This window comes from Leiobunum rupestre, chromosome 2 (assembly GCF_980474605.1).
Source record: "Leiobunum rupestre chromosome 2, qqLeiRupe1.1.hap1, whole genome shotgun sequence".
Lineage (NCBI taxonomy): Eukaryota > Metazoa > Arthropoda > Arachnida > Opiliones > Sclerosomatidae > Leiobunum > Leiobunum rupestre.
This window is the reverse complement of record NC_143385.1, coordinates 56357750-56385036: the sequence shown is the minus strand read 5'-3', so window position 1 is coordinate 56385036 and position 27287 is coordinate 56357750. Positions and strand designations below refer to the sequence as shown.

The window sequence follows — 27287 nt, the reverse complement described above, 5'->3', positions numbered from 1 at the left end:
ACCTAACGTTTCAATATTCAATTTCAGGCGTACTGCCAACTCGTTTTAATTTGTATAATAATAATTCTGATAAATATTATAATTAAGTTATAATATGACGAACGGAAGACTAGTTACCGCTTAACAACACGTAATTTTGTATATATGAGATTTGTATGTCAATTAATTCGACGACTGACACAGCCCTGTTTCAGGGTTAGATTAATTTGCGTATGGTTTTTGTTCAGACGTTTTGCCTGACATTCGCAGATTCGGTTTAACGATTCGCTTAAACAATTCTTACGTTGAGGTTTTTTGTAGACTTAGCTCATTTTATTGATTTTTAATATCTTAAGCCGCGTTCACAAAGACGTTAAAAATGGTAAATAGCTTAAGTTGAAAGCGAAAGGTAGAAGACGAAGTTAGAAATCGGCGGTTCACAAACCCGCCGAAAGTCGAAAGGGGAGAGAAAACTTCTCAAGACGAGAGGGAAATCGGTGGAGTCCGAGGCCCGAGGAAATGAAAGACTTTGTTTACCTCGTGGTTTCGGTGCGCTATGGTTGCCACAAATAAAACTCTGTAACTGTTAGCGCGAGTAAAGGAAGTCTTTGTGAACTGCTGACTTTGTGCAGAAGGAGAAAGAGAAAGGCTGAAGTCGGATCACCCCGCCGAAAGCGGAATGCTCTTCCCCCTTTTACTTTAGAATTATCCTCAACAAAATGTCTTTGTGAACGCGGCTTAATTAACGATTCGAAAAACTTGAAAATGACTTTTTATTCAGAAATATTACAAGAAAACATCTATTGCTCTCTAACTTGGTGATTAGAACGAGCCTCCTAAAGAACGCCTATTGGTCCAATAAAATTGATAAAAGTATAGAAAAATTAAAGGAATTTGTGAAACTTTTACAACCCAATGTTGGTCATTCTTCGTTTATTAGATTTAAACTATTATGAATTAAGGTATGAAATAATAATTGCTCTACTTTTATAGGAGCTATTGTTGAGGTGAACGGTCATAGTGAGTGTCGGGAGCTGGTGGCTCGCGTGGCATGAAGGGCTGGCCACCACCCTCCTACGCTTTGTAGCCCGGCCACCTGAATTAATGGCTTTAAAAGTCGCTTGATGACTTAGGCCTAAGGTGCTGCCTTGGGTATTAGCCTAACTGATAATTATTTTTATACTCAGATAACTAAGATAATTCGACTTCCTTCTCCCAGGGAAAATTAACTATCGGCACCCCTGCTTCTAGTCCACACGTGCTTTTGAAGTCCACAAACAAAGCAATATAAATGTACTTGAAACAACCCTCTCTATCCCTTTAGACAAAGAGACTCGAATAATTAAATATTATCTAGCCCACTAAGGTGTAGTTGACGGCTTTTTCGCCTCAAGCGAGAGGAGCACTAGAAGAAAAGCGTTTCTCCGCGATTTCTTCGGTTTCCCCTTTTTTTAAAAAAAAGGAAATCATTCCGGAATCTCATTTATTCCCAAAAAACAAGGCCTTTTGACGTGATTAAAGTGCACTCATGTAAAGTTTTTCGTATTCTTTTCTCGTGCACTTGATGCCCGCGGTTCGTCTAAAAATTGTCATTCTCCATAACAAAAAGCAAATCCTTTTAATATAACAAGGTTATCAATTAAAAAAATAAATATTATATAAATAATCTGTCGCCTAAGCTACGATTCTTTTTAGTACCGATATTATATTTCAAATTATTAAGCATGATTCCATGGATTAATTAAAATATGGATCAGAGGATGAAATCGAGGATTAGCGAAAAATAGAAATGACAACTTTTAAGCTACCCTTCGCATAAAGAGAAATAATTTCGCGAAATAACAAGAACGGCCAAATCCGTTAATATTACCCAAAAAAAGGGGGCCCAACTGTACAAACCTTCCTGACGCCGCCACTAATAAGACTTTAAACTGCCTCAGTGCGGCAAAAACTACGACCTGTTTCGTTACTCCTCGCGGTTCCGCTCTAAAAGTTGATTTCTTACTTTTGGAGCTCAATCGTTTTCTTTTAATCTCTACGATTGAAATCGAGATTCCAGACGAGCATTTTTCACTTGGCAACTCTGCGGACTAGCTAAGCGTTTTGGCGTTTCCCTTTTCATGCAGGGCAACTTCCACTTACACGCCATGAAATTCAGTTACTTAAGTTGGTGGGAGCCTATGTATAGGGAAAGCATAAAAACGTATAACTCGCATGTCCCGAAGATGAGCTTATGTCACGAGAATAATGAGTTTTCAAATTATAAAGCAACAAGCTTAATATGATGTTTTTCTCTTAAACCAAATCAGTAAAAATACATTGATATCATCAGTGTGTGAAATTTTCACCGCAAAACCAGTGAAACCGCAAAAGCACTGATATTTCAGTACACAATTTTTTTGCCGTTGGTGGCGGCCTTCTGTTGGTGAGGGGTCATAATCCGGCACCGACTACCTTGTTTATTATCTTTTCATTTAGTGTGTGAAAGTGCAGAGTTTTGCCGGAGCAAAATTATTTGCGGAACGAACGCCAAAATTGAGTGTTACAAGAAACAATAATGCGTCTACTCTTGTACCAATGACAGTCAGTGCCAGGACGCCTATACAGGGCCATTAAAAAAAATAGGAGGAAAGGCTAAAAACGCTTGCCCCCCTGAAGAAGCGACGCCTTACTGTTACGGCACTAATATAAATTGCTATTGCAAGTATAAACCATAAAATGGGAACTCAGGTTAATTCTAGTACACGGAAAGAGAAAAGACATTCGACACCTAAAATTTAAAAATAAATTTATATCAAGAGAAAAAATTTCATCTCTAAAAAACATAAAATAAACATGAATTTAATAACATTTGTGAACTGGTTAAAGAGGTTTTCCCCGAGCTCTTTGGTTTCCCCTTCCATAAAAACTTGTAGAGGTAAACGGTATATTTAGTTAGTGTAGGGGCATGAAAGTCTTGCCACGACCCTCCTACGCTTTGTAGCCCGGCCACCTGAATTAATGGCTTTAAAAGTCGCTGGATGACTTAGGCCTAAGGTGGTGCCTTGGGTATTAGCCAAGCTGATTATTATTATTAACTATAGTTATATTCCATGGAAAAAAGTCATAAACCAAAATTTTATCTTTTTAGCATAAAAAATTTCTTTGGTAAAACCTGCTAAATGATTCACCATGGGAAATATTGAAGCTTCAGCTTTAGCCAAACAAAGTAATTAAGAATGCATTGTTTGTTCGTTTTTTAAATATAAAAATATAAATTTACATAAATATATAAAAACCAAATATTTGGTTTTACCGTGGGACTATGGTTATTTATTTATTTTTATTTGTATTTTTCAATTCTTGACGTGCGAAAATCACCTAATTAAGTGTGAACAATTATAAGATATCAAATTCCTTCAAAGCCCTTCTTGCCACGCGAGCCAACAGCTCCCTACACTAACTATTACCGTTAACAAGTTTTTATGGAAGGGGAAACCGAAAGACCTCGAAGGGAGAACTTGCAAACTCAACGCCGAAGGAGTGTTTCCGAGTTTTCTCCCAGTGCCACAAACTGGGATCGAACCCGGCTTCTCTTGCTGCTAGGTGAAAGTGCTAACCACTCCACCACCCCACCAAACAGGGAATCAAACTGCTGACTCCGATTTAGCAACTCTTCCCGCTGATCGTAACCTAATTGGCCAACAACTAACTCCCAAAGATCCCCCACGCCCGTATTCACAATAAAGCCCCGGCTCCTTAACGTTAAGACTGGTCCCAATAAAACGCAAAGGTAAAGTGCCATTCTTACAATCAAATATATTCTTTACGTAAAGTCAAAGTCTAACCCCAGTAAAAGGCTAAAACACAGGCCCTTCACTACCCAAAATGGTACACAGAAATGTCAACATTTCCTCGGAAAACTCCAGAATCACATACCCCAGGCAAGAAACATTTGGCCCCCGCCGGGAAAAGTGAACGATCACAAACTTGCACCCCATGATCTAAAAACGCCGTACATTCTACGTTGGACACGCGCACATTATTTCCCCGCAACCAGCCACCACAGCTTACCGCATTATAAGTAACATTACAAGAATCAGTACTGATAAGTGAAGACCTCCCCGACCCCAACAAAGGCTTCATCAAGAGTTTCCCGAATCCACTTGCTTAGGAATGGTGGTTTCATCCTGTGGCCGAGGTGGGTGATCCCTATTTAACCGGAAAGGACAATCCCTAACAAAATGACCCCGATCCCGAAACAAGTAAGAGGACGTTGAAAATGAGGTGCCCCGTCTGAACATCCCGTGACTGACCCAGATGCCGCGTCCCCAGAGTTCCCACTTGCCCGATACATATTCCCAAAGCCATGAGTGGAATGGAATTGCGACGGATCATCCAAAGGTCTCGCACCATTGGAAGCTTCCAGCCCCAAATTCCGTACTACCGCGTCAAATTATTTAAAAAAACTACAAGGCACCCTCGAGAAAAAGACCTGGGGCACGATTCTACTCTTTTCGTTATTCCAACGAGAAAATGCTAAACGATCGGATTTCAACGAATGCCATAACGAAAATCGTTGTGAATTAAAAAAATTGGTATTCCACTCTTATAGTTTGCAACATTCGTTACGAAGTTCTTCGATAAGTAGTATGGACGACAAGAATTTTCCCTAGAAACATGCAATGACGTCATTGCTTACTATCATCCAATAGAAAAAGACGTTACAAAACAAAAATACAAATAACAGCAGACGATTTCCGGTCTTGAAAAACGCGTCGGTCCAAGGCTTGTTCGGGTGTATGTATTTGACAGTGGTTGTATTCTAATTTTCTAAACATGAATAAAGGAAAGAGAGTAGCTCGAACGTATGACAGGCATCGTGAAATTATGATAAGATTTATGGAAGAACACCCACATTTTCTATCTGGAACCTTCACAAATACTTTTACAAAAAAATAAAAGATTGGATGTGGCAGGAACTAGCTTTGCAATTAAATAGCGACGGTAGTGGTCCCCAGAAGGATGTTCCTAAATGGAAAAAGTATGTCATATTCCAATCATAGGTATAAAAAACATACAGCGGCGGCGCTAAGACTTTACACAGGGTAGGCTATAGAAGGTTTTGGGGGCCCCCCATAAATAGATCAGGGGCGAGCGATTGAAATTGTCTTTTTATTTTCGTTAAAATTTTAACGATTAGAGTAGAATCACACCCCAGATGAAATTAATTCAAACATAGATTCAAAAAAACTTTTTTATAGTAAAAGTTATAATTAGGCTAGAAAAGTTTAGAAAATATATAGGCGCTATTTATTTTACAGCTTAAATTGAAGACTGCGATTGAGGGGGCCAGATAATATTCATAATTTTAAAGTATCCTGAGAATAATTTTTGGGCCCCCTTTTCATGAAATAGGGGCCCCTATTATAGGCTACATAGGCTACAAAAAATTTGACATAGGCTATAGCCTACTTAGCCTGAGTGTAGCGCCGCCACTGAAAACATAACAGTAAATGTAAAACTTTGGTGTGACTGGAAATGTAATGCAAAAAGTAAAGCCGCAAATATTAAAAGAAAACCTACTGGTGGAGGACCAAAAACCAAGGAATTTGTCCTTAGTGCTTTGGATAAAAGGTTATTAGCGTTGTACTTTGATAATGTTGAGTTTGAGGGTAACACAGGTCTTGATGAAGCTGGATTTGGTGTTGTTTCTGTTAGTAACAAAGTGTAGCATTTGAAATTCATTAGTCTTTATATTATGCGGTTTGTATATAACAGCCTATGGAGTACCTTTAAACTGACAATGGTAACAGTATGAAGACCTTTATGGAGCTAGAAGGATCTGACGCTGGAACAGTGAACTTGTTAAAATCTAAAAGTGACATAGATATCTAAATGAAAATCACGAAGATTCCATTGACATATTTGAAACTAACACAGAACCGGTGGTTTTTCTCCAAATTGAAGAGTGTACTGAAAATGGATATATATTTACCCAAACACCTGGTAAATATGAAATAATTGTGTGGATTATTCTAGTAGGTGTCATAAAGAGTAAATATAATTATCAGCTAAATAACAAATCAAATATGAGTCAAAGCACCTTAAAAAATCAGTTTGGTAAGTCAATTTTGGGAGATAACCCTTCGAGAAACTTTGCTGAGAACACAAATACCAATAGCAAAAATAGTCCATCACTCATTGGTAAGAAATAGGAATATATATTTCTTTTCCATAGTTTAAAATTTTCTATTTTCAGTTAAAGTTACACCTAAAGCGAATGAAATTTTAAAGCCTGCTTTGAATAATAAGCCAAACACATTGAAGGAGATTTTAAACAAATCTAACTCTGTTACTTAAAAGATAATTGTGATCAAACTGGTAAAACAAATAACAAATATTGTGGAACTGTCCTGTACATTTAAAATTTTAAAGAAATGAATAAAAACCACTATTGCACAGTAAAAGAGTTTTGTTTATTAAAACGCTACGGCCGTTTCGGCGCACTAACCGGCGTCGTCGTCAAAAATACAACTGGTAAAAACTAATTTACTAATATGAAGCCATGTGCGAGTCTTGATTTTGGGGCTTGGAGTCGAGTCTCGAGTAACTAAAATTTCCCTTATTGAGTCATGTTTTATTTTTTCTCGAGTATTCAAGTATTTAGACTTACATAAAAAATAGGGTTTCGAGTACTCTAATAGTTAGGTTTGGTTTAGCTTTCGAGTACTTGAATAGATAGGCTTAGCTTTCAAAAATAGACGTTTTGAGTACTCATAAAATTAAGCCTATTCGCCGAGTACTCGAAAACTCGGTAGTGTGCCCAATAGACGTTTCGAATACTCGAAAAACTAAGCCGATGTCTCAAATGACAACTCGACACTTTTTCTAGTTTTTCAAATAAGGTTTATAGAGTTTCGAGTCTAACAAAATTGAGTACTCGCACATGACTACTAATATATTTTATCATTTAAATATTACATAAGATTCTAAATGCAAATGTTATCTGTAATTATCAACTTCGAATGATCAAAAAAATAAATGTGGAATAAGAAGTTCTAAAAGTAGGATTTTTTAATTTTATAGCAGCTTAAATTAATTTGGTGCAACACTAAAACCAATTATGGCTCTTTTAGGGAAGTTACTGGAAGATCAGTGTGAATCTTTTTATTAGCAAGCATCTGAGAATTTAAAAATATTGAAGATGAAAAAAATGTTATTGAAAATAAAAAATAAAATATTTTAGAAAATATAAGTTTTGCTATTGAGAAAATAGCCTCATCCCTAGAAGATATGGCAAAAGCCGAGGACAAGAAAGCAAGAGCCGAAGAGAAGAAAGCTTTAGCTTTGGGGGCGGCTGAAGGGCCGGGCAACCCGGGGAACTGCCCGGGGCGCCGGTTTGAGAGGGGCGCCGAAATTGAGTTGTGCCACAAGCTGGGATCAAACCCGGCTTTAGAGTATGTGTGATCCTTATTTGAGTCTTCAGCTTCATCTTTCACAAGCTTAGGATATTTTACATTTAGTTTTTTTGCAACTCAACCCGAAATAAATTCATGACCGATTTGTTCGGTTGTTGATAAATCTAAATTTTTACATTTTCCTGTTATTTTGTTAGTGGTATTCTGTAGCATCAGCTGTGTCGTTTCAATTAAATGTAGAGTAGAATCTTCATGTTGCGACTTATTCTGTTCGCAGAGATTGCCAACATCAATTCCAACTCAATGCAAAACATTTGCTACAACATACGTTTCTGTTTTTTTTCTTATTATTGCTATGTTCTGCAATTTCTACAAGTTCCCGTATACAGTTTGCTGTTATAAATTTCTCTGATGTCTGTGATATAGTGTTAGAATTATTCTGCACCATTCCAGGGTTCTTTCCAGGGGCGGCTGAAGGGCCAGGCAACGGTTTGAGAGGGGCGCCGAAACTGAGTTGTGCGCCTTTTTGGTTTACCAAGAATTGGATTGGTTTATAAATTTTTCAATGAAAGCATAACATAATTTGAAAAATCTTTAGCTAAGTAGAAATACAAATCGTTTTCCCAACCAAAATGTCCAACATCGTCGATGAACGTTTTTTTTGCGACTATTTATTTTACAATAGTAAATAAACCATAAAATTACGGTGCATAGTTCTGACGGATAAAGCATGTTCCTGCTATTTTCCTTATAAACCAGGGTATATAATGTAAAGAAGAATAGAAGTGTCAGAATTTTTAGTAACAGGGGCCATACCACCGGAAGACTATCATCATAGTGCCCTACGCCAGCGTCCCCAAGCCCGGACAGGTGACAAATCCAGCATGGGTAGTAGCGAGGGGCTAGTCAGTAAGAATTTGCCTGTACACCGATTACGTAATCATTAATGAGTACACATGATTACGATGAGTACAGAATGATTACGATGAGTACAGAATGATAACGATGAGTACAGAATGATAACGATGAGTACAGAATGATAACGATGAGTACAGAATGATTACGATGAGTACAGAATGATTACGATGAGTACAGAATGATTACGATGAGTACAGAATGATTACGATGAGTACAGAATAATTACGATGAGTACAGAATGATTACGATGAGTACAGAATGATTACGATGAGTACAGAATGATTACGATGAGTACAGAATAATTACGATGAGTACAGAATAATTACGATGAGTACAGAATGATTACGATGAGTACAGAATAATTACGATGAGTACAGAATGATTACGATGAGTACAGAATGATTACGATGAGTACAGAATGATTACGATGAGTACAGAATGATTACGATGAGTACAGAATTATTACGATGAGTACAGAATAATTACGATGAGTACAGAATGATTACGATGAGTACAGAATGATTACGATGAGTACAGAATAATTACGATGAGTACAGAATGATTACGATGAGTACAGAATGATTACGATGAGTACACACTCAACCCAAATCTTTAAAATTGTTACAGATGAGTAATTGAGTACGGGATAATTCCAATGAATACGCGTGATTACAGATGGTTACGTGCTATTAGAAATGATAACACGTGATTACAGATGAGTGCGCGTGATTTCATAATGATTACGGGTGATTACAGATGAGTACGAAGATTACAAATGATAACGGGATTACAAATGAGTATAAAAGATTACAGAAGAATAAGTAATCATCTCTCCACAGAACAACGGGCTTTACATAACGCTTTTGTGTAAGCTTCTTCCCTTGAGCCATCCTCTGCATCGAGGATTGGTGTCATAAGCCACGGTCGAAGTGGATACCCACTATCGCCTACAGTTACAAATAGTCATTAACATTATTAAGAAAAAGAAATTATATGTTGAGTACAAACCGATAAGCCAGAAGTCTCTACTCCCCTCAATATATTTTATCTCTAAATAATTTGACACCTTGAACATTCGGAAAATATGAGAATCATGAGATGAGCAAATGGTCCTATCGCCACCTCCGACTCAGGCTAACGGACAGTGTCCAGACAAACTGGCCGCCTCGGAGGATTGGGTAGCCTGCTGTGGGGCAGCGGACTCCGTACGAGGCACAGTGGTCCGGTTTCCCGACCTTTTGGAGCATGTGCACCGGGATCTCCGGTGCCAGCTGTGCCGGGTTATGTGGGCCGCAGTGTGGCCGTCGTTACCCTTTAGGAGTTCTTTCTGAAGGGTGTGGCTCTCTACCTACGTGGGTAGGGTGTCGGTTGGAGTTGCTATAGCATCCACTCTCTATCCCCCAGCTGTGAGCGAAGGGGAAGCTAGTCGCCCTATAGCTGCGCCTTTTGTGGATGAGTGGCTTGCGCCGAGGGTGTGACCATCAGTAATAATAATAATAATAATAATAATAATAATAATAATAATAATAATAATCAGCTAGGCTAATACCCAAGGCACCACCTTCGGCCTAAGTCATCAAGCGACTTTTGAAGCCTTTAATTCAGGTGGCCGGGTTACAATGCGTAGGAGGGTGGTGGCAAGCCCTCATGCCACGCGAGCCAACAGCTCCCTACACTAACTATTACCGTTAACCTCAACAAGTTTTTATGGAAGGGGAAACCGTAGAACTCGGGGGAAAACCCCTTAAACAAGTGGGGAAAGAACTTGCAAACTCAACGCAGAAGGAGTTGTTCACCCAGTGCCACAAGTTGGGATCGAACCCTGCTCCTCTCGCTGCGAGGCGAAAGTGCTAACTACTCCGCCACCCCACCGTTGTAAGGTACTACTACCCATGCTGGATTTGTCACCTGTCCGGGCCGACACACTGATTGTAAAAACGGCCATCGAACTAGCGAAGATTCGTAGAAAAGAAAGCATAGCTGTTGTTAGAGAAGATACTGACCGTGCGTTGTACTGTAAGGGTAAAAAGAAGGCTTTTAATATGTTAAACAAGAATAAGGCATTGCAAAAAAGGTCTTAATATTTTACGATATAAATTTGACAAAGAATGAAGTAGAACAAGCGGGTGAAGCGTTTTTATTGTCCCTATATGGAGCTTCTGGGAGCCACATTTTGGATGAGGAGAGGTACACCGCTTACACTAAAGCTACAGCCAAATCATCAATCTTGTCTACTTTAGAGCTGGCAAGTCTTCCCCCAACTAGCGCCTCTGCTCTGAAAAGCAACATATCAACTGGATCCCACCAACTGGGGGCGGAACGTTTCTGGTCAAGAACTGAAACCTATTTTAACCACCAAGAAAGCCGCCCCTGAAGAGCTGCTAAGCATGATTGCATGTATATGCAACGATACGTGTGACAGTTCTTTCGAATGCCGAAAAACAGGCCTATTCTGTTCGTCGTCCTTGTGTAAAAGGTGTATTGGCTTGTCTTTTTTGAATAACAGTACCGAAAATATTCAAGACGAAGGTTCGGATTACGATGACCTTTATACTAATTGTGTTTTAAATGGTAATTTTATAAATGCAGTTTTAGCTAACGAATCATTTAAGACTACTCCGGAAACTCTAAGAACAATAGAACAGACTCTCCTACCATTTATGAAGTTTTGGTCCGACATTTTCCAAGATGGCGATGAAAGAACAAGAGGGAGAGTTGGTGAGATTTCACCACGCGAAAGAGCGCCCCAAGATAAATAAGAAAAAAAAGAGAAAAATTCTTCATTAATTTGATCTACGTTCACCAGAAATTTGAGCTAAAATGACTTTACTAATTGGATTAAAATCGATTACTGCCCCCAGTTTGTTCAAGGTTGGATTAAAAAAAAACGGAAGGTTGGATCCCATTTGGATCAAAAATTAATCCGAAAATTTAAAATGGTTGGATCTCGTTTAGATCCGGGTTTTATCCAGTTTTAATGAAGGCTTAATCCCATTATGATCAATATTGGATTCAAAATTTATCAGGGTTAAATCCATTTGGATGTAGTCTTGATCCCATATTGATCAATATTGGATTTAAAATTTATCAGGGCTGGATAACATTTCGATGAAGGTTTGATCCCATTACGATCAATATTGAATTAAAAATTTATCACGGTTGGATCCTATTTTGATCAAGGTTGAATGCAGTCTTGATAAATATTTTATCCAACTTGTATGAATATGGAATTCAATCTCGATCAAAACTATTCAAAACTTTGATTTATACTGAATGAAAATTGAATTAAATCTTTGATCAAAATGGAATATTTGGAGCCATTCTTTACCAAAAGGGATCCAGCTTTTTAAAGAATTTGTATTCAATCTTTATCAAAATACGATCGAACGTTGATAAAAAATTGGATGCAATCTGGTTAAAAATTGGATCCAGCCATTTTTAATCCAATCTTCATCAGTCTCGGATACTGCCTTGATATTGAACAGTTGTTCGAATTTCATTCACAATGTCAGTGTCCCAAGTTGAAATCGAACTCGACTAATCTGGTTTGCGAGATGAAAATTCTAATCACAGATGAGTATTCGTTAGGCTTCAAAATCGTTATTTTGGTGTTTGGATTATTGTTATTATTTCCGGTTGAAAATCGGTTTCGGAAAGGCCACAATGCCGCCCAACTAATGATTTCACTCGCGTGCTCGAATTTCGATTGGTCGAAAAGGCGATTCTTTTGGTGTCTTAAGCCTTGGCCGGATTCTTAAAACATTTAAAATTTGGCAACAGAGTAATGTATTTTAGAACGATGTATCATATGACCTTCTACTACAAGCGGTTGGAAAAATATAGCGAAACGAAAATGTCCAGAAACCTTTGTCCGGGACTGTACACTGAAGTAAGAAAAGTTTTATTTTAGAAAATTGAAGTCAGTTAGGAAAAAAGAATCATTTGAAGTATTTATAAGGATATCAAATCAAATCAAATCATTTTTATTTCAATTTCTTACATATTTTTTGCAGTAAGAGGGCCAAAACCTACAGGTCTGTCAAAAGTAAAAAACTAAATCGCTGAAATATAATTGAAGCACATCGAAAATATTTATTATTTTTTATATAATTTTTATTTTCTATGACAAATGAATCACTTCTTTGTAGCACACAGAAAGTTACAATGTATTTAACAATAGAAAAAAGTAAGTTTTTTAACCTGAGCTACAATGTGAATTAAGAAGGTAAATTCGATCTTACCTGATATATATCCAGAGTATGTGCTTAGAAATTAAATAAATCAAGCAATATGAAATCACAGCAAGCACCTATTTTGATTATTGCAGCGAGCAAGCGCATTTGGCATGTTTGCCTCTTGTTCGGTATTTTCGCTCTTTCTCCCAAAGGACGAAGATCGATTCGGCCAGGTTGCGCCTTTTCCATTCGATCCATTCACCTTTATGTCGCTCTAAATCTTCCAAAAAAGCTGTGGATATTTCGTTTGGAGTGTAGAACAAAATAGCGTCCTGAAGGGAAGAAGCTGTTGGTCGGTCCGTGGCAACTTCCTTTGAAGGAAAATACAGCAATCCCATTTTTAGATCCCATTCCACGATAGCTAACTGAAAAGGTGTTTTTCCGTCCTCGTCTCTGGCGCCTATATCCGCGTCGTGCTCCAATAAAAGTCGAACCATTTGTTGGTCGGAGTACAAACCAGTTGCAGCCTTGTGTAACGCGGTTCGATGTTTCTTGTCTTTAGCCTCGATATTGGCACCTTTTTCCAACAGAATGGAGACTGATGCAGTTCGACCCCAGTTCGCGGCAATATGCAAAGGAGTTTCTCCAAATTGATTAACAGCTTCGATATTCGCTCCGTGCTCCAATAATGCGCGAACTATATCGGACCTCTCTCCTTCACTCGCGGCTAGGTGTAAAGGCGTATCTCCTTTATGATCCTTCGCTTCGATATCAGCCTCATATTGTAAAATAATGGCGGACGCTTCGTCGTTCCAACTGTCATTAAAGGCTATAATATCTGAGGCAGTAATGTTGTGGTTATACATACCCAAAAAATCGGATCTATATCGTAAACGAGTGGTAAATAATTTATCTTTGTGTTCATATAGCCGCGCCGCTTTGAGTAAGGTTGTTCTACCTTTTAAATCTTTAGCCTCCGAGTTAGCCCCGAGAAACAGAAATGTTTTGACTCCCTCCAGTGTTCCTTCGAGTGCCGCAATGTGCAAGGCAGTTAGTCCATTCTTATCAGCAGCTTTCAGATCAGAACCGTGAGACATTAGAATTTGGATTATGTTTCGATTATCTCCCGAATTATCTTTTTTATCAAGACTAGGTTTACAATATTTAGCGGCGTAGTGAAGTGGTGTTTTATTGTTTTCATCGCGTTGGTTAACGTCAAATCCTCGGTCTATTAAGAGACGAACCATGTCTGCACTCGCTGAATCTATTACACGATCCCAAGCCTTCGAGTCTCTTCTATCGCATCCGAGTTCCAAAAGATATCTGGCCAATTCCATTTGGTTCCATTGACACGCGTATGACAGTGGCGTTTCACCATCGTACTTGAGATTTATATCGGCCTTTCTACTCAGAAGGGTTTTCAAGCACTCTAAATTACCAGCCCGTATGGCCGTTAAAAGTAGAGGTGAGAGGTGTGACCGGACTCGTAAGTTCAATGCCGCTCTTTGGTCTAAAAGATATCGTAACGCTGTTTCTTTATTTTCTTTAATCGCGACGGCTAGAGCCGAACGAGAATCCCAATTATTATTCGGAATTCCTGTGCTGAGGAGCCAAAATCGGGTTTCGTCGTCACCGGCATTTTGTAGCAATCGCCTCAAGCAATCAATATCTCCAGCAGCGGTAGCCTGCTGGAACTCTTCTAACAAACGTTTCTTCGCACGCAAAGATTCGTAAGACGCCGAGATACCTGGAAATTTTAATACAGATTTCATACAAATGTCCATCGAATCTTGGTTTACCCATTCTAAATTTCCATGGTGTTCTATTTTCATAATAACAATCTCTTGAGTGGATTTGGGACACGACGAAAGCGTGTCTAAAAATATTTTGTTTAAGGATGTGCCAGTATTGAGCTCCTTAAAAGTCGATTGTGTCTCGAACTCCGATACGAATGCGAACTCTGATACAAGGGCGAACGCTGATATCACGGAGCAAAAATCGATGGGCATGTTTCCATCGATTATCAAGCAATTCAGAAGGAACCGATACGATTCGTATCTTATTTTTACCAAATCGTTCCCCCACGATGTTATGAGGCTATAAAAAGTAGACTGTGGATCAAGGTGCCAGGCTTTCAGAATTGAGTTTTGAATGAGTCGAAGCTTCGCTTCCTTAGTCTTTAGAGTCCCCAAACCACTTTCGAAAAAATTTTGAACGACGTGTATATCATATTTAAAGGTCAACAATACCCTTTCGATCAAAATCTCCAGTACTTCCCAAAAGTCGTCTCCTTCAAGATGTTCTATACTTTCGACAAAGAACTCCGCCACGAAAAACTCGGCGAATGTCCGATGTATGAACATTGGATTTTCCCCGGTTTCCGTCATGATTGCCACTCTCTTCACCTTTTCCAGCAGTAACTCATTCTTTTCTTTCTTTGTGCGATGAAGTTTCAATCTCTGAACAAAATATTCGCCAAACATCAAACGGAATGCCGATTCCCAATGGTACTCTTGGACACGTCCCTTCGTCAGGACGCTATTTTCATAGCCACTTGTACTCGTCGTGTTATTATACTTAATTTCTTCCTCTTGAAATTTCATCGCAGTAAATTGCCCGTACAATTCGTATATGGATATTGTCTCCCATTGATCAGAGACATTTAATTTATTTTTAAAAACTTCAGCTAGTAGACGACATTGAAGAGGTATTCCCATAAATTCAAGTTGATTATCTTTAATCGAGGTCGAGAATATACGAATCAAATCCTTCGCTTTAGACTCCAGCATTGTTTCATCCTTAATAATCGATTTTAGTAGCCAATGTCTAACGATGAATTTTAATTTATCTTCGTCATGGAACGGAATCATTTGATAGCAAGACGCTCCTAATGGCTTAACAAGGTCTCCTTCTGAATGTGGCCTGGTCGTTACAACCAGATTTTCAACTCGACTGTTCTTTAAGCCAATCAGCATTCTTTTAACAATATTTTCGTACTTTGGGCTTATTTCGTCGAAACCGTCACATAGCAGGACAACACCTCCTCTTTTCAGCAAACACCACTTCAGCAAGGTATTCTCGAAATCGACCTCTTTACCTTTCGAACTGTATATCTCGAAGACAAAAAAATGTACAGCTTCTGAAGTACGTTCGAATTGCAAGTCGATATTCTTTTCGAAGATTGTGCCGTAACTTTTCAAATCGACGAAGATTATCCAACGATTGGGGAGCATCTTTTTCATCTTTTTCGCTAACTTTTTAAGGATTGTGGACTTTCCTGTTCCCGCGTCGTCGGAAATTATGGTCGTTTCACCTGGTCGCATCCCTTCAATTAGCTCGACGAGAGTCTTTTCGCCGTTTTCTTTAGATGGTAAACTTTTAAAGGTGCGTGGTATGAAATAGTGCTCCGTTTCTTCCAATCCTGGTAGTTCTTTTCCTAAGTGAACGTCAACGTCATGGATGAGTTTGTAAAGAGTGTAGTTGTCGATGAGATCTTTCAGTTCTGCTCCGTTGACATTTCCCAATAGACTTGATAGGCTTTGTTTTTCCTGAATGTTTTCTTGTAGAACCATCAGTGACTTCGAGAGCAATTCGTTTTGTTTTGCATTGCTCAAATCGGACCATGGTATAGGAGCTATATTGAAATTTTACAATAAATTAGTTTATTTCTTATAACAAAGACCTATAAAAATATCTAGATTACACAAACTTTTTCCAAAGGTAGAATATTCTTAGGGTAGGTTTTTGTAATTAAATCTTTGAATACTTTGGGTATTCAGGGTCATATCTTAAAATGCGGAATATTTAGCTTTTTTATATTAACATTACTCGTTGTAGCTATAAAACGTCATAACCTTATAGTCCCGAAACATGAGAATTTAACTTTGCAGCCGTGAAGCATTTTTGTATTCCCCTTTATTTAGTCTTAATAAATAATATGTCAAATAGAGTTAGTTCTAGCAGACATTTTTAAGGCGCTTTCAAAAGCCACTTCCTATGGTAGATTTACAGTGATAAAATGTAACCGACTAAAGCTTGTTTTCCACTGGCGCGCGCAACGACGCGTTTCTCAGCTTTGAAACGTTCTAACGTTTTTACGCGCGTAAAGAAAATAACATTATGACGCGCGCTAGTGGAAAACAAGCTTTAGAAATGTTTTTTAAAAGGTGGGAAAATTCTAAGATGCATAGAAGGACAGTAATTTAAATAACTATCCGACAAATGACTATGAGTAGAATTAAAATCCACTCCACAATCATCAGCTTGAAATAATTGCTAATGAATAGCGTTAAGGGAGAAAATCTTATATGAAGTACAATTACGATTCATTATGGCTTAGACACGCATCATTCGGTAAAACAAAATGCTCAACTTACATTTAAAATTTGAGCAATCTTGAATGATCTTTTTATTCTAAAATGAAAGATATAAAGAATTAAATAGAGTCTGTAAAAGACTGTAATATGGCCTTCCCAAAAATGAACCAGAACTTACTTTCACAATTGTAAACACGTTTCCTTCCCCCCCTATCATCTGAAAATGAAACTTTAGTTAACCATTGCTAGATATAAATGAAAATGTTGGTAATGGTCATCATAATACAAGGTAATATACTCCTCGTACCCTATGTGAAAAAATAGGTCGTTTCATCCAAATTAAAATAAATAATTATACTTAAAACCAAAAATAAAACTAAACTAAGAATTAAATGTATGTAGAACCAAAACTAAAGTAGTTTTAAACCTCCAAAAAATGTAGGTGTAAATATATATAAAAGGTATTCATTTGTATATGTAATATATTTTAGCGCATTTAACTTTAAAATTAAGAACGCGCGAAAAAGGCAGGAGAGTTGTGTTTTGAATTCTACCACGAGCGGTCGTGTGAAATTTGTCTTGAATAAAAGCTTATATATTTGAAAGTTATTCTTAACGTTTTTTTTGGATTTAATTATGACGGTTAAGCCTAGCGAACAATTTATATGTGATCCTAGTTTTTCGGTCGATTAGGATTAGCTTAGAGAATAGCTAAACGCTCTCCCACAAGTACGCGACGGGCTATTCCGTTTCTAAAATAGTCGCTTCACCCTGGATTGAAAATAATTGCCTCGCGCGTCGTTTACCCACTTCCTGCCTGAACTCCGAAATAATTAGCTCCATTGTTACCATGGTAACTAACTATAGATAAGACCACGGCCAACAGCGCGTCATCAAAGTTGGCCGTGATAGGACTATTACAGCGACCAATGGAGGATCGATTTTTCGGAGGTCACGTGCATGAAATGGGTAAACGCTTCGTTACAAAACCTTCAATCAGAAAGCTCTCAGAATTCGAATCTAGGGTACGGAGTTCTATATTATTCTTGTCATAATAAAATGGAAAACAAATGGACAGATTTCTGGGACCAATTTCTATAACAAGGATCGTTCTTGACGAGGTTGCAGAAACACAGGAACGGCCTTAAGCCGTTCATTATCGTCAAATTTGGAAAAAAAATAATCTAAATAATGAGATGTAAAAACGGTTTAAATTCACAATTTATTATTTTTAGACCCCAATCGTTTCGAAGGAACTGTGCCAAATTTCTGGAATAATTACACGTTTTGATGGTTAAGATATTTCAAGGATGCTTTTAAAATAATGTATACATATAAATTGCTAGAATATTGTCTATTTCATTGTATATATAAACAATTACAAATGTGAAGAAATTAAAAGGACCATTATTACGGCTAAGGCGTTGTTCACAATTATGTTTTATTATTTCAGTTGAATCGCGTACTTTTGTCCTCTTTCAAACTAAGCTTAATTCTTTTTTATTTAAAGTTAAATTCTTTGACAACCCTCTTAGATCTGGTTTTATAATTTCTAATCAATTAATCAAAATTCTTCTACACACTTTTAATTCCTTACTGCTAACCCCGAAAAGTTAATCTATTTTCTTGAATGGCAAACTTATTTTGTAAATTCTAAATTTATTGATTGTAAAGCGCTCACCTATACGAACCCAATGTTTTTATTTTTTATTTCCAAGTATTGCCTCTATAGCTTAGGTTTATCCGTTATAGCAAATCCCCTACAAATTGATTAGCACCAGTTAATTATTTTAGCTCATTCATCCGGTGTTACAACTCCAGCTAGAAGATAGTAATTAATGCTTTTATAAAATATGCGAATTGGCATGTAAATATCAAGAATAAATTACATTTCCTCTGAAACGTTGAATAGTTAAATAAATTGTGAATTTAAACTGTTTAATACCTATCTTTGTTAATTTGTTTTCGCACTTCATCTAAGGAATTACAAATAAGAATCAAAACATTTTGATAAATATTAAATGATTTTATGATATCAAAATAAACGCTGCGTATCAAAGTCTCAGCGATTGTCATTTTGTTACAGGATTTCTTATACAGGGTCTTTTTTTTTGCTCGGAAAAGTGTTTTTTTTCAAAAACTATTTATAGTACCGATTTCAAATTTGGAAGGTCAATTCTCTATACCGGGGGACATCAGTTTGAGAAATTTGAGCGTTTTCGGTAATGTTTTTCACCAATTTTGAAAAATTATTTTTCGACCACTAGGTGCGAGATAAAAAATTTCTATTATAAAGTTGTAGGCCGTCATCGAAAACCCTTAAAAATTGTTCACTCGACGAAAAACAACTTATTTATCAGTGAAAATTTGAGCTTGAAAAATTTACAAGTTGGTGAAGCCAAATTACGATTGTTTGAAACGATAATTGAAACCGAATTACCTAATCCAGTTGAAACTTTGGTTAAAAAAACGACCGGATTTAAAAAACACGAGGCTATAGGTCAATCCTAAACATGCATTGGGTATTTAAAGGAAAACTTTGGGAGATTATTATCAGTGTTTGATAATATTTCGAACAATGCCTCGTTATTCAGTAACTGAGCGTACCGAGATAGTTGCCATTTACTATGGAGAAGCAGCGCAAAACCTTAGAAGAGTGACTGAAATCTTCGCAGAAAGACATCCAAATGGAGCACCATCTGTAAATACAGTAAGACGAGCAATTCACGATTTCAATAAATTTGGTAACTTGCAACCTAGGTTTCGCGGATTGGGTCAACCGGACTTAGACTTCGAGAACAATGTACTCGCGTACTTTGTGGCATATCCTCGTCACAGTTGCGCTAACGCCGCTGCTGATTTGGGTTGTTCTGCAAATCGTGTGTGGAAAATTCTTCGTAAGAATCGCTATCACCCATACAGAGCTACGCTCCACCAAGGACTAATTGACGGAGACCATCAAAGACGTTATGAATTTAGCAACTGGTTACTAAATGCTGTCCAAGAAGATAGACAATTTTTGCGCCATGTTTTGTTCTCCGACGAAGCGTCATTTTCTAGAGATGGGCCCTTTAATCATCAAAACAGCCATCTTTGGTCTGACATCAACCCACATTGGGGTTTTGAATATCATCACCAGGTTCAATTTGAACGGGTCAATGTTTGGGTTGGACTTGTTGGAAACCGTTTGATTGGTCCCTTTTTCCTGCCGACGAACCTCAACGGCCAAAGGTATTTACATTTTCTACAGAACGAACTGAGTGACGCAATCGACGACCTTCCATTGGCTGAAAGACGTCAGTTGTGGTTTCAGCAAGATGGCGCCCCTCCGCATTTTTCCCGGCAAGTAACTGAGCACCTCAACAACGAGTTTCCTGAAAGGTGGATAGGGAGAAATGGTCCAGTGCATTGGGCAGCAAGGTCACCTGACCTAACACCGCTGGATTATTTTCTCTGGGGATTCGTTAAAGCAAAGGTATACGCCACGCCCATTGAAACTAGGGAGGAACTCATTAGACGAATAATCAGTGCTTGCCGAGACGTCACACCAGAAATGGTAGAGAAAGCGTTTGAGAACTTAATTGTCCGCGCACAAACCTGTGTTGCAGCCAATGGTGATATTATTGAAAATGTTTTGTAAAAATTTATGTGAATAAAATATCTGCATTTAAAAACCAAACGTATACATTTTTTCAAGTGTGAAAACTCTACTACGTTTGTATTAGACTTGTTCCCTTTTCAATTATCGTTTCAAACAATCGTAATTTGGCTTCACCAACTTGTAAATTTTTCAAGCTCGAATTTTCACTGATAAATAAGTTGTTTTTCGTCGAGTGAACAATTTTTAAGGGTTTTCGATGACGGCCTACAACTTTATAATAGAAATTTTTTATCTCGCACCTAGTGGTCGAAAAATAATTTTTCAAAATTGGTGAAAAACATTACCGAAAACGCTCAAATTTCTCAAACTGATGTCCCCCGGTATAGAGAATTGACCTTCCAAATTTGAAATCGGTACTATAAATAGTTTTTGAAAAAAAACACTTTTCCGAGCAAAAAAAAAGACCCTGTATAATATCGTGTTTAAGAAGCATTCCCTTTCTGGCATTTGAATTTATCAAATAAACAACGATTTCAACTAAGCAAACGTCATCTGTTGATGGATTTAGAAACTGTTCTGCTAAAACCGATCTTGGTGATTTACCAAGTTTCAGCGCAAAAATCGGCCAAAATCTGCTTATATTTCCTATAGGTTGTCGTTGATTTTTATACATTGAGTGACTCTTTTCCTGTTTATTTGATGGATGATGTTTTGTTATTGCTAAGCCAAATGTAAATTTAGTTTAATCATAATTGCATCTAATAGCTGTTTAATATAAAGTTAATAAAAACCACCTATGGACTGTAATGGAGGTAAATTACGCCAAAAGGTAGAAAAGTACATAAAAAAGGGGGAAAAAGGAAAAGTCTAACCAATTATAACTTTATAAGTAATTAAATAATAGTTTAGTTTGCTTGCGTTTCCGTTGAATTACGTTTGTAGAACCTGTTTTGTCAGCAAATATTTTTTTAAACTCTAATTCAATCAATTGGATTTAAATATTGATTTAAAACAGCCAACCCTGAATATTTTCAGTTCATATCAATAGATTACTAGTTATAAATCATTTATTACTGATCTGATATTTCGTGAATATAATCTCCAATAAGCAAGTTTCAACAACCGCACCGTGTTCTATCGGCTTTAAACATAACAGGTCACCGGGGTCACGCTGAGGTATGACGTCAAAGTACCATCTTCATCTAGGGTACGTTCAGAAACAGTAAACGGAAAAAAACCCGATGGATTTATATTTTCCACCGATGAGCTTTTTCGTCATAATGACGTCGTAAGTTGCTGAACGCTTTTATTCAGTCATCGGTGTTTTTTTAAAATAGCATAGCATTAATAGTAGTTTTACGTCAGTAATGACGTCGGTCATCGGAAAAACCGACTATCTCTTTCGGTGACTTCGGTGTCTCACCGGTGACTATTGTGACGTCAATACCCGAAATTAAAATGCCGTTCAGTAAAACACCGGTGTCAGCGGTGACTCAGCGGACTCACCGGTGAGCGTTTCTGAACGCAGCCCTGTTTTTTTCGTCAACCAGCGCGTGTGTCAAATATTATTGAAACTCACTTATTTATTTTAAAAACTTCGCTTTAAATATTTTAAAGTCGATATATTATTAATTAATTAATATTATTAATATAATTATTATTAATATTACCGCTTGTTTAACACTTATCGATCCACCACTTTCGAATTTATTCAAATCCCTGCCAACATTTTGAGTGCATTGTGAATAAGCCTGAAAAAATTGCAAAGGTTTGGCAGTTACGACTAGCACGTATCATTCCTGAGATTGCTTCCGAATTAAAACCACTTACCCCTGGATTTTCCTTCTTTTGGTCGTCCATTATTGGCAAATTCATTCGCTTACAGCTAAGAAACAGGAATTAACTTCAAGTCATTGTGGTAAATATTCATTGCTCGCTACCTTACTTACGGTTAACAGTTTGTTTCCTTAAAGTTCACGTAAAAGTTTTCTTGGTTTTCCTATAAAAAAAACTTAATTTAAATATCTAACGAACTATATCTTGGTAATGTAAACCATTTTTTTACAATTATGTTCATTTTAAAAATGGTTTTGCAATGCTATAATTTAGTTACAACAAACACAAAAGGTCCTTATGATATTCGTGAGAGCTCAAGTTGAGAGATTTCGTTATATCCCTATGATATTCAAAACCTCAACTAGTGGTTTTGAGATGTTCCTCGGGAAAGCAAATCTTATTCATGGACCATAGGACTTCCAATATTGAAAAGTTTGAGAAGTGCGAAAGATATTCAATTGACATTTGAGGGATTTTCGTTACATGACGTTAAGGTGCTAGGAATATTCTTAGAATCTCAGACCGACTATTCCCAAATTTCACTTATTTTCAGTGAAAACATCAGATTGAATACTAGAAAAACAAGGATTTCCTAGACTTGTACACCCGGGCCAAAACCTTTAAGAATATTATGGCTATTGAAAATTTATAGTAAATGCCCAAATAATTTCATAACACCTATTAAATTTTATAAAATGTTTTACTACAAATGAATGAACCAAAGAGAATGATTGTCAGAACATGTATACAAAATCAGTTAGTTTTTTCTAATTTGTTTTAATATTTTTATTTAACCCAAGTATCTTTATCATCAGTAGTTGACCCAACTGCTTTATCAACATAAATCTCTGTTTCTGAAGAGCTACCACAATCTTCATAACATCTACCGATCTCTTCGTCCTTGTACAAAGTCCATACTAAAATTCCGGAATGAGTTTACCAGACTTTTGCAGGTTTTTCCTGACCAATTAGGCAAATTTTTCCTGACCATTTTTCAATGAATGTCTGAGGTAAAATTTTGCAAAAAAATATAATATGCATTTTAAATACATCTTTTAAAAATTTATTTACCTACTTTGGGACCATTTTAAAATTCCCTGACTTTTCCCTGACTTTCTGGAAATGTTTTCAAATTCCCTGACTTTTCCCTGACTTTCTCAAATCATTTTCAAATTCCCTTGAACCATTTTAAAATTTCATGACTTTTCCCTGACTTTCTGGAACCATTTTCAAACTCCATGACTTTTATCTGACTTTCTGGAACCATTTTCAAACTCCATGACTTTTCCCTGACTTTCTGAAACCATTTTCAAATTCCCTGGGACCATTTAAAATTCCATGACTTTTCCCTGACTTTATGGAACCATTTTCAAACTCCATGACTTTTCCCTGACTTTCTGAAACCATTTTCAAATTCCCTGGGACCATTTAAAATTCCATGACTTTTCCCTGACTTTATGGAACCATTTTCAAACTCCATGACTTTTCCCTGACTTTCTGAAACCATTTTCAAATTCCCTGGGACCATTTAAAATTCCATGACTTTTCCCTGACTTTATGGAACCATTTTCAAACTCCATGACTTTTCCCTGACTTTCTGAAACCATTTTCAAATTCCCTGGGACCATTTAAAATTCCATGACTTTTCCCTGACTTTATGGAACCATTTTCAAACTCCATGACTTTTCCCTGACTTTCTGAAACCATTTTCAAACTCCATGACTTTTCCCTGACACTCTGGAACCATTTTCAAACTCCTTGACTTCACCCTAACTTTCTGGAACCATATTCAAACTCCATGACTTTTCCCTGACTTTCTGTAACCATTTTCAAACTCCATGACTTTACCTGACTTTCTGGAATCATTTTCAAATTCCCTGACTTTTCCCAGACTTTCTGGAAACATTTTCAAATTCCCTGACTTTTCCCTGACTTTCTGGAACCATTTTCAAACTCCATGACTTTTCCCTGACTTTCTGGAACCATTTTCAAATTACTTGACTTTTTCAGGTTTTCCTAGGTCGTGAACGAACCCAGTTGTACTAAAAAAAAGGGATATTGAATTAATTAATTAGCCTTATTCGTTGATGGGCTGACAATATAGATAATGGTTTGTATCTCGCTTTTGTCATTCTAGCATTGACCTTAATACACGCAGAGAAGTAAATTAAATATCTTCTGCACACGTAGAAATGAATTAAATACAACTTAAAATACCTTCGGGGTGCTTTTTTACATCCTTTACTACTTAACCTTTGGTAGTGGCTCTAGGTATCGGTTTTATTTTGTCAACAAACCGCTGACTGTCGCTGTCCGTAGCGGGGGTAAATGTAGCTCTAGGTGCAGTTAGCTAAGTTTAAGGCTTAGCTAACAAAGATGGCTTTATACATAGCTAACGAATATGCAAACGTTGTTTATAGGGGTCAATATTTACAATTAATGATCAAATAGTTCGGGGCAATTCCACCACTCAAAGCCTCCACAGGACTACCAGATCTGCTACACGAGTTACGCAAATAACATAATAACAATAATCAAATCTTTGTACACCTAATTACTAATAATTTCCAAAAATCATTCGCTGACTAATTTCGCATAATATATCGATCATTTCCAGTGATTTTCTTAAGAGATTTCCCATGATTACCGACGATTTGTACACCTGATTACTACCCCCTCGTAATAACTCTAAGACTTTGTGCCAAAAATGAAATAAAAATAAAAGAAATTAAAAATTGTTGTTACCTTCGGTTAGAGTAAAAATCGAATCGTTGCAGAGCAGTGACAGTACAGTGAATAGAAAAATATATCGAAGTCGAACAGCTCGCGGACGTTATTTGCAGCGATGAAAAAATGGCTTATGAATCTTATCATGTATATGCATTTTCACCTACCGCGACCTCTATGTAAAGCTTTTAAAATTTATAATTTAAATAAAAAATTATCTTTATTAATTAAATTTAAAAATATTAAATTACTTTAAGACAAAGCTTATATAAAAACAAAAGTATGCTATAAGTAATTTTTTTCCCTCAACGCCGCAAACGCGTCTGTGGCGCTGGTAAAAATATAGATCATGAGGATTTTTAATTTGGTTTTGGATATTACTGGATGGAGCCAACTAGGGAGGTTTGGGTCTTTCGCAGTTGCTGGGCGAGATTATAAAATGAATTTTTCCTTTCAAATATTACTATTTTTGATTTAACCTAGGGTTACATATAGACGTCGTTTTACATTTTTTAACTAATTGGGAGGTTGTTTAAGTAGAATTCCTGTTAAACTCTCTTGCCACTGGAGTTTTGCAAGGTGAATAATCTCAAATGATACGTTATTTGACAATCACTGGGTAGCTCTTACGTACCTAAATTAAGAAACTTCTCTTGCCTTGGTTCATTTGCATCTGCAGGGCTCGCATTTTGCGCTAATTCTCTCAGACCACATAATACACGGTGAATGAAGATACCGTAGAATTTGACAATTTAACTTATTTCCGTGTTGTAATTGTGCTATCGTAATAAACGTTTCTTAGCTGATTATGTTGGCGACTGTAAATAATTAACTTCTAGAAATAATATAGACGTACTTTATCTTCAAATTGAGAGATAAGATAACGACTTTCTGAAGTATATTTGAAAGGTGTACTTTGGCGAAATCCATTGCTACTTCCTTCGAAAATAAATACGAAATGAATCCTTCACCTAATTGGCAAATATCTTTCACTACGTAATTTAATTAATTTGGTATTACTTTCTGCATTTTTTCGCATTTTTTTAACAACGATGACATTAGAATTTTACTGTCAAGCCTTATGAATCGAAATTCTACATTCTTATGGAGTACTAAAAAAGCTAAATAGGATTACTCGAGTTTTGTAATTGTAGGCTGCTTTCCCTCTGCTATACTTTTTCTTGATTAGTGTTGTTGAAATTAAGTTTAGTCATTTCAACAACACTAATCGACGTGAGCCGCTTTTAATAATTTAGCAATATTAAATTCCAAGCAGACGATTTGAATGGATTTCCGTTGGAAATGGAAAACATTCTGTCAAAGGGTACTGGAATGGATTTCATATGAAATTGATCTCTTGTTTTCAACTGGGCTTCAGGATGACAGTTAAAAGGGGAAACTTTTAGTTTAAGAACTCCGTAGCGTGCCTTACTCCGTCACGTTTGGATTTTGCAGCCCGTCAACCGCCGCTGATGGTCCCTGGCATAAACGTCTTTCTTACCTCTCCGAGTGAACTTGTTCACGGAGAGGTATTGGCTTTGTCGTGTCTTTCTGTCTATGTGTGTGTTTCCCACTGTCCCTATTTGAAATTAATGGGGTCACTGGATCCCCAGGTGCGAACCATTCTATAACCGTTCTGGGATGGTAGTTAGCAGTGGAAGAATAAGTCACTCTAGTCCTCATCTGTTCGAGGGTGGGTTCCGTGCAGCCCATGGTGTCACCTTTTGTTGGGCCATGATGAGGGCGTTTGTTTGCTATATGTGAGGCCGTCACGATGGCTGTCTCACTGGTCGAACGTTGTTTTGCAAGAGCACTTTTGTCCCGACCGGTTTAGTCTCGTAGGCCGCTGTAGTGGTTAGGCGGAACAGCGGGGTACAAATCCATGGTTCTATGTCTATGTGTGTGTGTCGCAGTTGGCAACCTGGGTCAAGTGTTATCATTGTGTTCGTAGTTTCCACAGATGTAGCGTGATCTGAGATACGAGAAGCGGTATTGCAGTTGTCGTGTGTGTATTCGTGTGTTGTGGATAGTTATTGTTTTCTAACGTTAAAATCGGACTGGCTGGTGGGTATTATGAGCAAAGTATCCATATCGAAATAGCAGATCTTCCACGAAATGTTTACGTTCTATTGGCAGCTTCGGATGGGATTTGAACCCGGTCGCGTGTTCATCTACTGCACCACCGAAGCTTGCTAGTCTGTAGAGAAATTCGAGAATACGAACCGATTGAATGTAAGCGAAAAATATACCTAAGAGTGGAAAAGAATACATGCAGGAAGAGAATAAAACTAAGTTCTAATGCATGCAAGGCAATAGCTTTAAAACTGAGCCACCG

At 37.2% G+C, this 27287-nt stretch overlaps 1 protein-coding gene across 5 annotated transcripts; it reads right to left on the bottom strand.

Moving 5' to 3' along the window:
* Nucleotides 1-12476: 12476 nt before the first annotated feature.
* On the bottom strand, nt 12477-25728 carry LOC149958486 (uncharacterized). 5 transcript variants are annotated; one of them, XM_090165899.1, is made up of 9 exons: nt 25587-25728; nt 24074-24267; nt 22339-22388; nt 22220-22274; nt 22060-22140; nt 18470-18609; nt 16967-17005; nt 16849-16885; nt 12477-16106 (listed from the first exon to the last, which is right to left on the bottom strand). In XM_090165899.1, exons 7-9 carry the CDS (start codon nt 17003-17005, stop codon nt 12616-12618), a joined length of 3567 nt encoding a protein of 1188 aa, XP_090022025.1. In that variant the 5' UTR covers nt 18470-18609; nt 22060-22140; nt 22220-22274; nt 22339-22388; nt 24074-24267; nt 25587-25728; the 3' UTR covers nt 12477-12615. The 5 variants fall into 5 exon arrangements, with proteins under 5 accessions (XP_090022025.1, XP_090022024.1, XP_090022022.1 ...); XM_090165900.1 differs by lacking the exon at nt 18470-18609 and having other exon boundaries at nt 13226-13354; nt 13431-16106; XM_090165898.1 differs by lacking the exon at nt 18470-18609 and having other exon boundaries at nt 22330-22388.
* Nucleotides 25729-27287: the final 1559 nt, after the last annotated feature.

What these genes read in the sequence shown, in the direction of transcription:
- LOC149958486 (XM_090165898.1), bottom strand. Translation starts at nt 22,264, where the DNA reads ATGAATTTGCCAATAATGGACGACCAAAAGAAGGAAAATCCAGGG. An exon ending in AAAAGAAGGAAAATCCAGGG is followed by an intron (nt 22,141 to 22,219) that starts GTAAGTGGTTTT and finishes CAATTTTTTCAG; the next exon opens with GCTTATTCACAATGCACTCA. An exon ending in ACGTGTTTACAATTGTGAAA is followed by an intron (nt 16,886 to 16,966) that starts GTAAGTTCTGGT and finishes CTTTCATTTTAG; the next exon opens with AATAAAAAGATCATTCAAGA.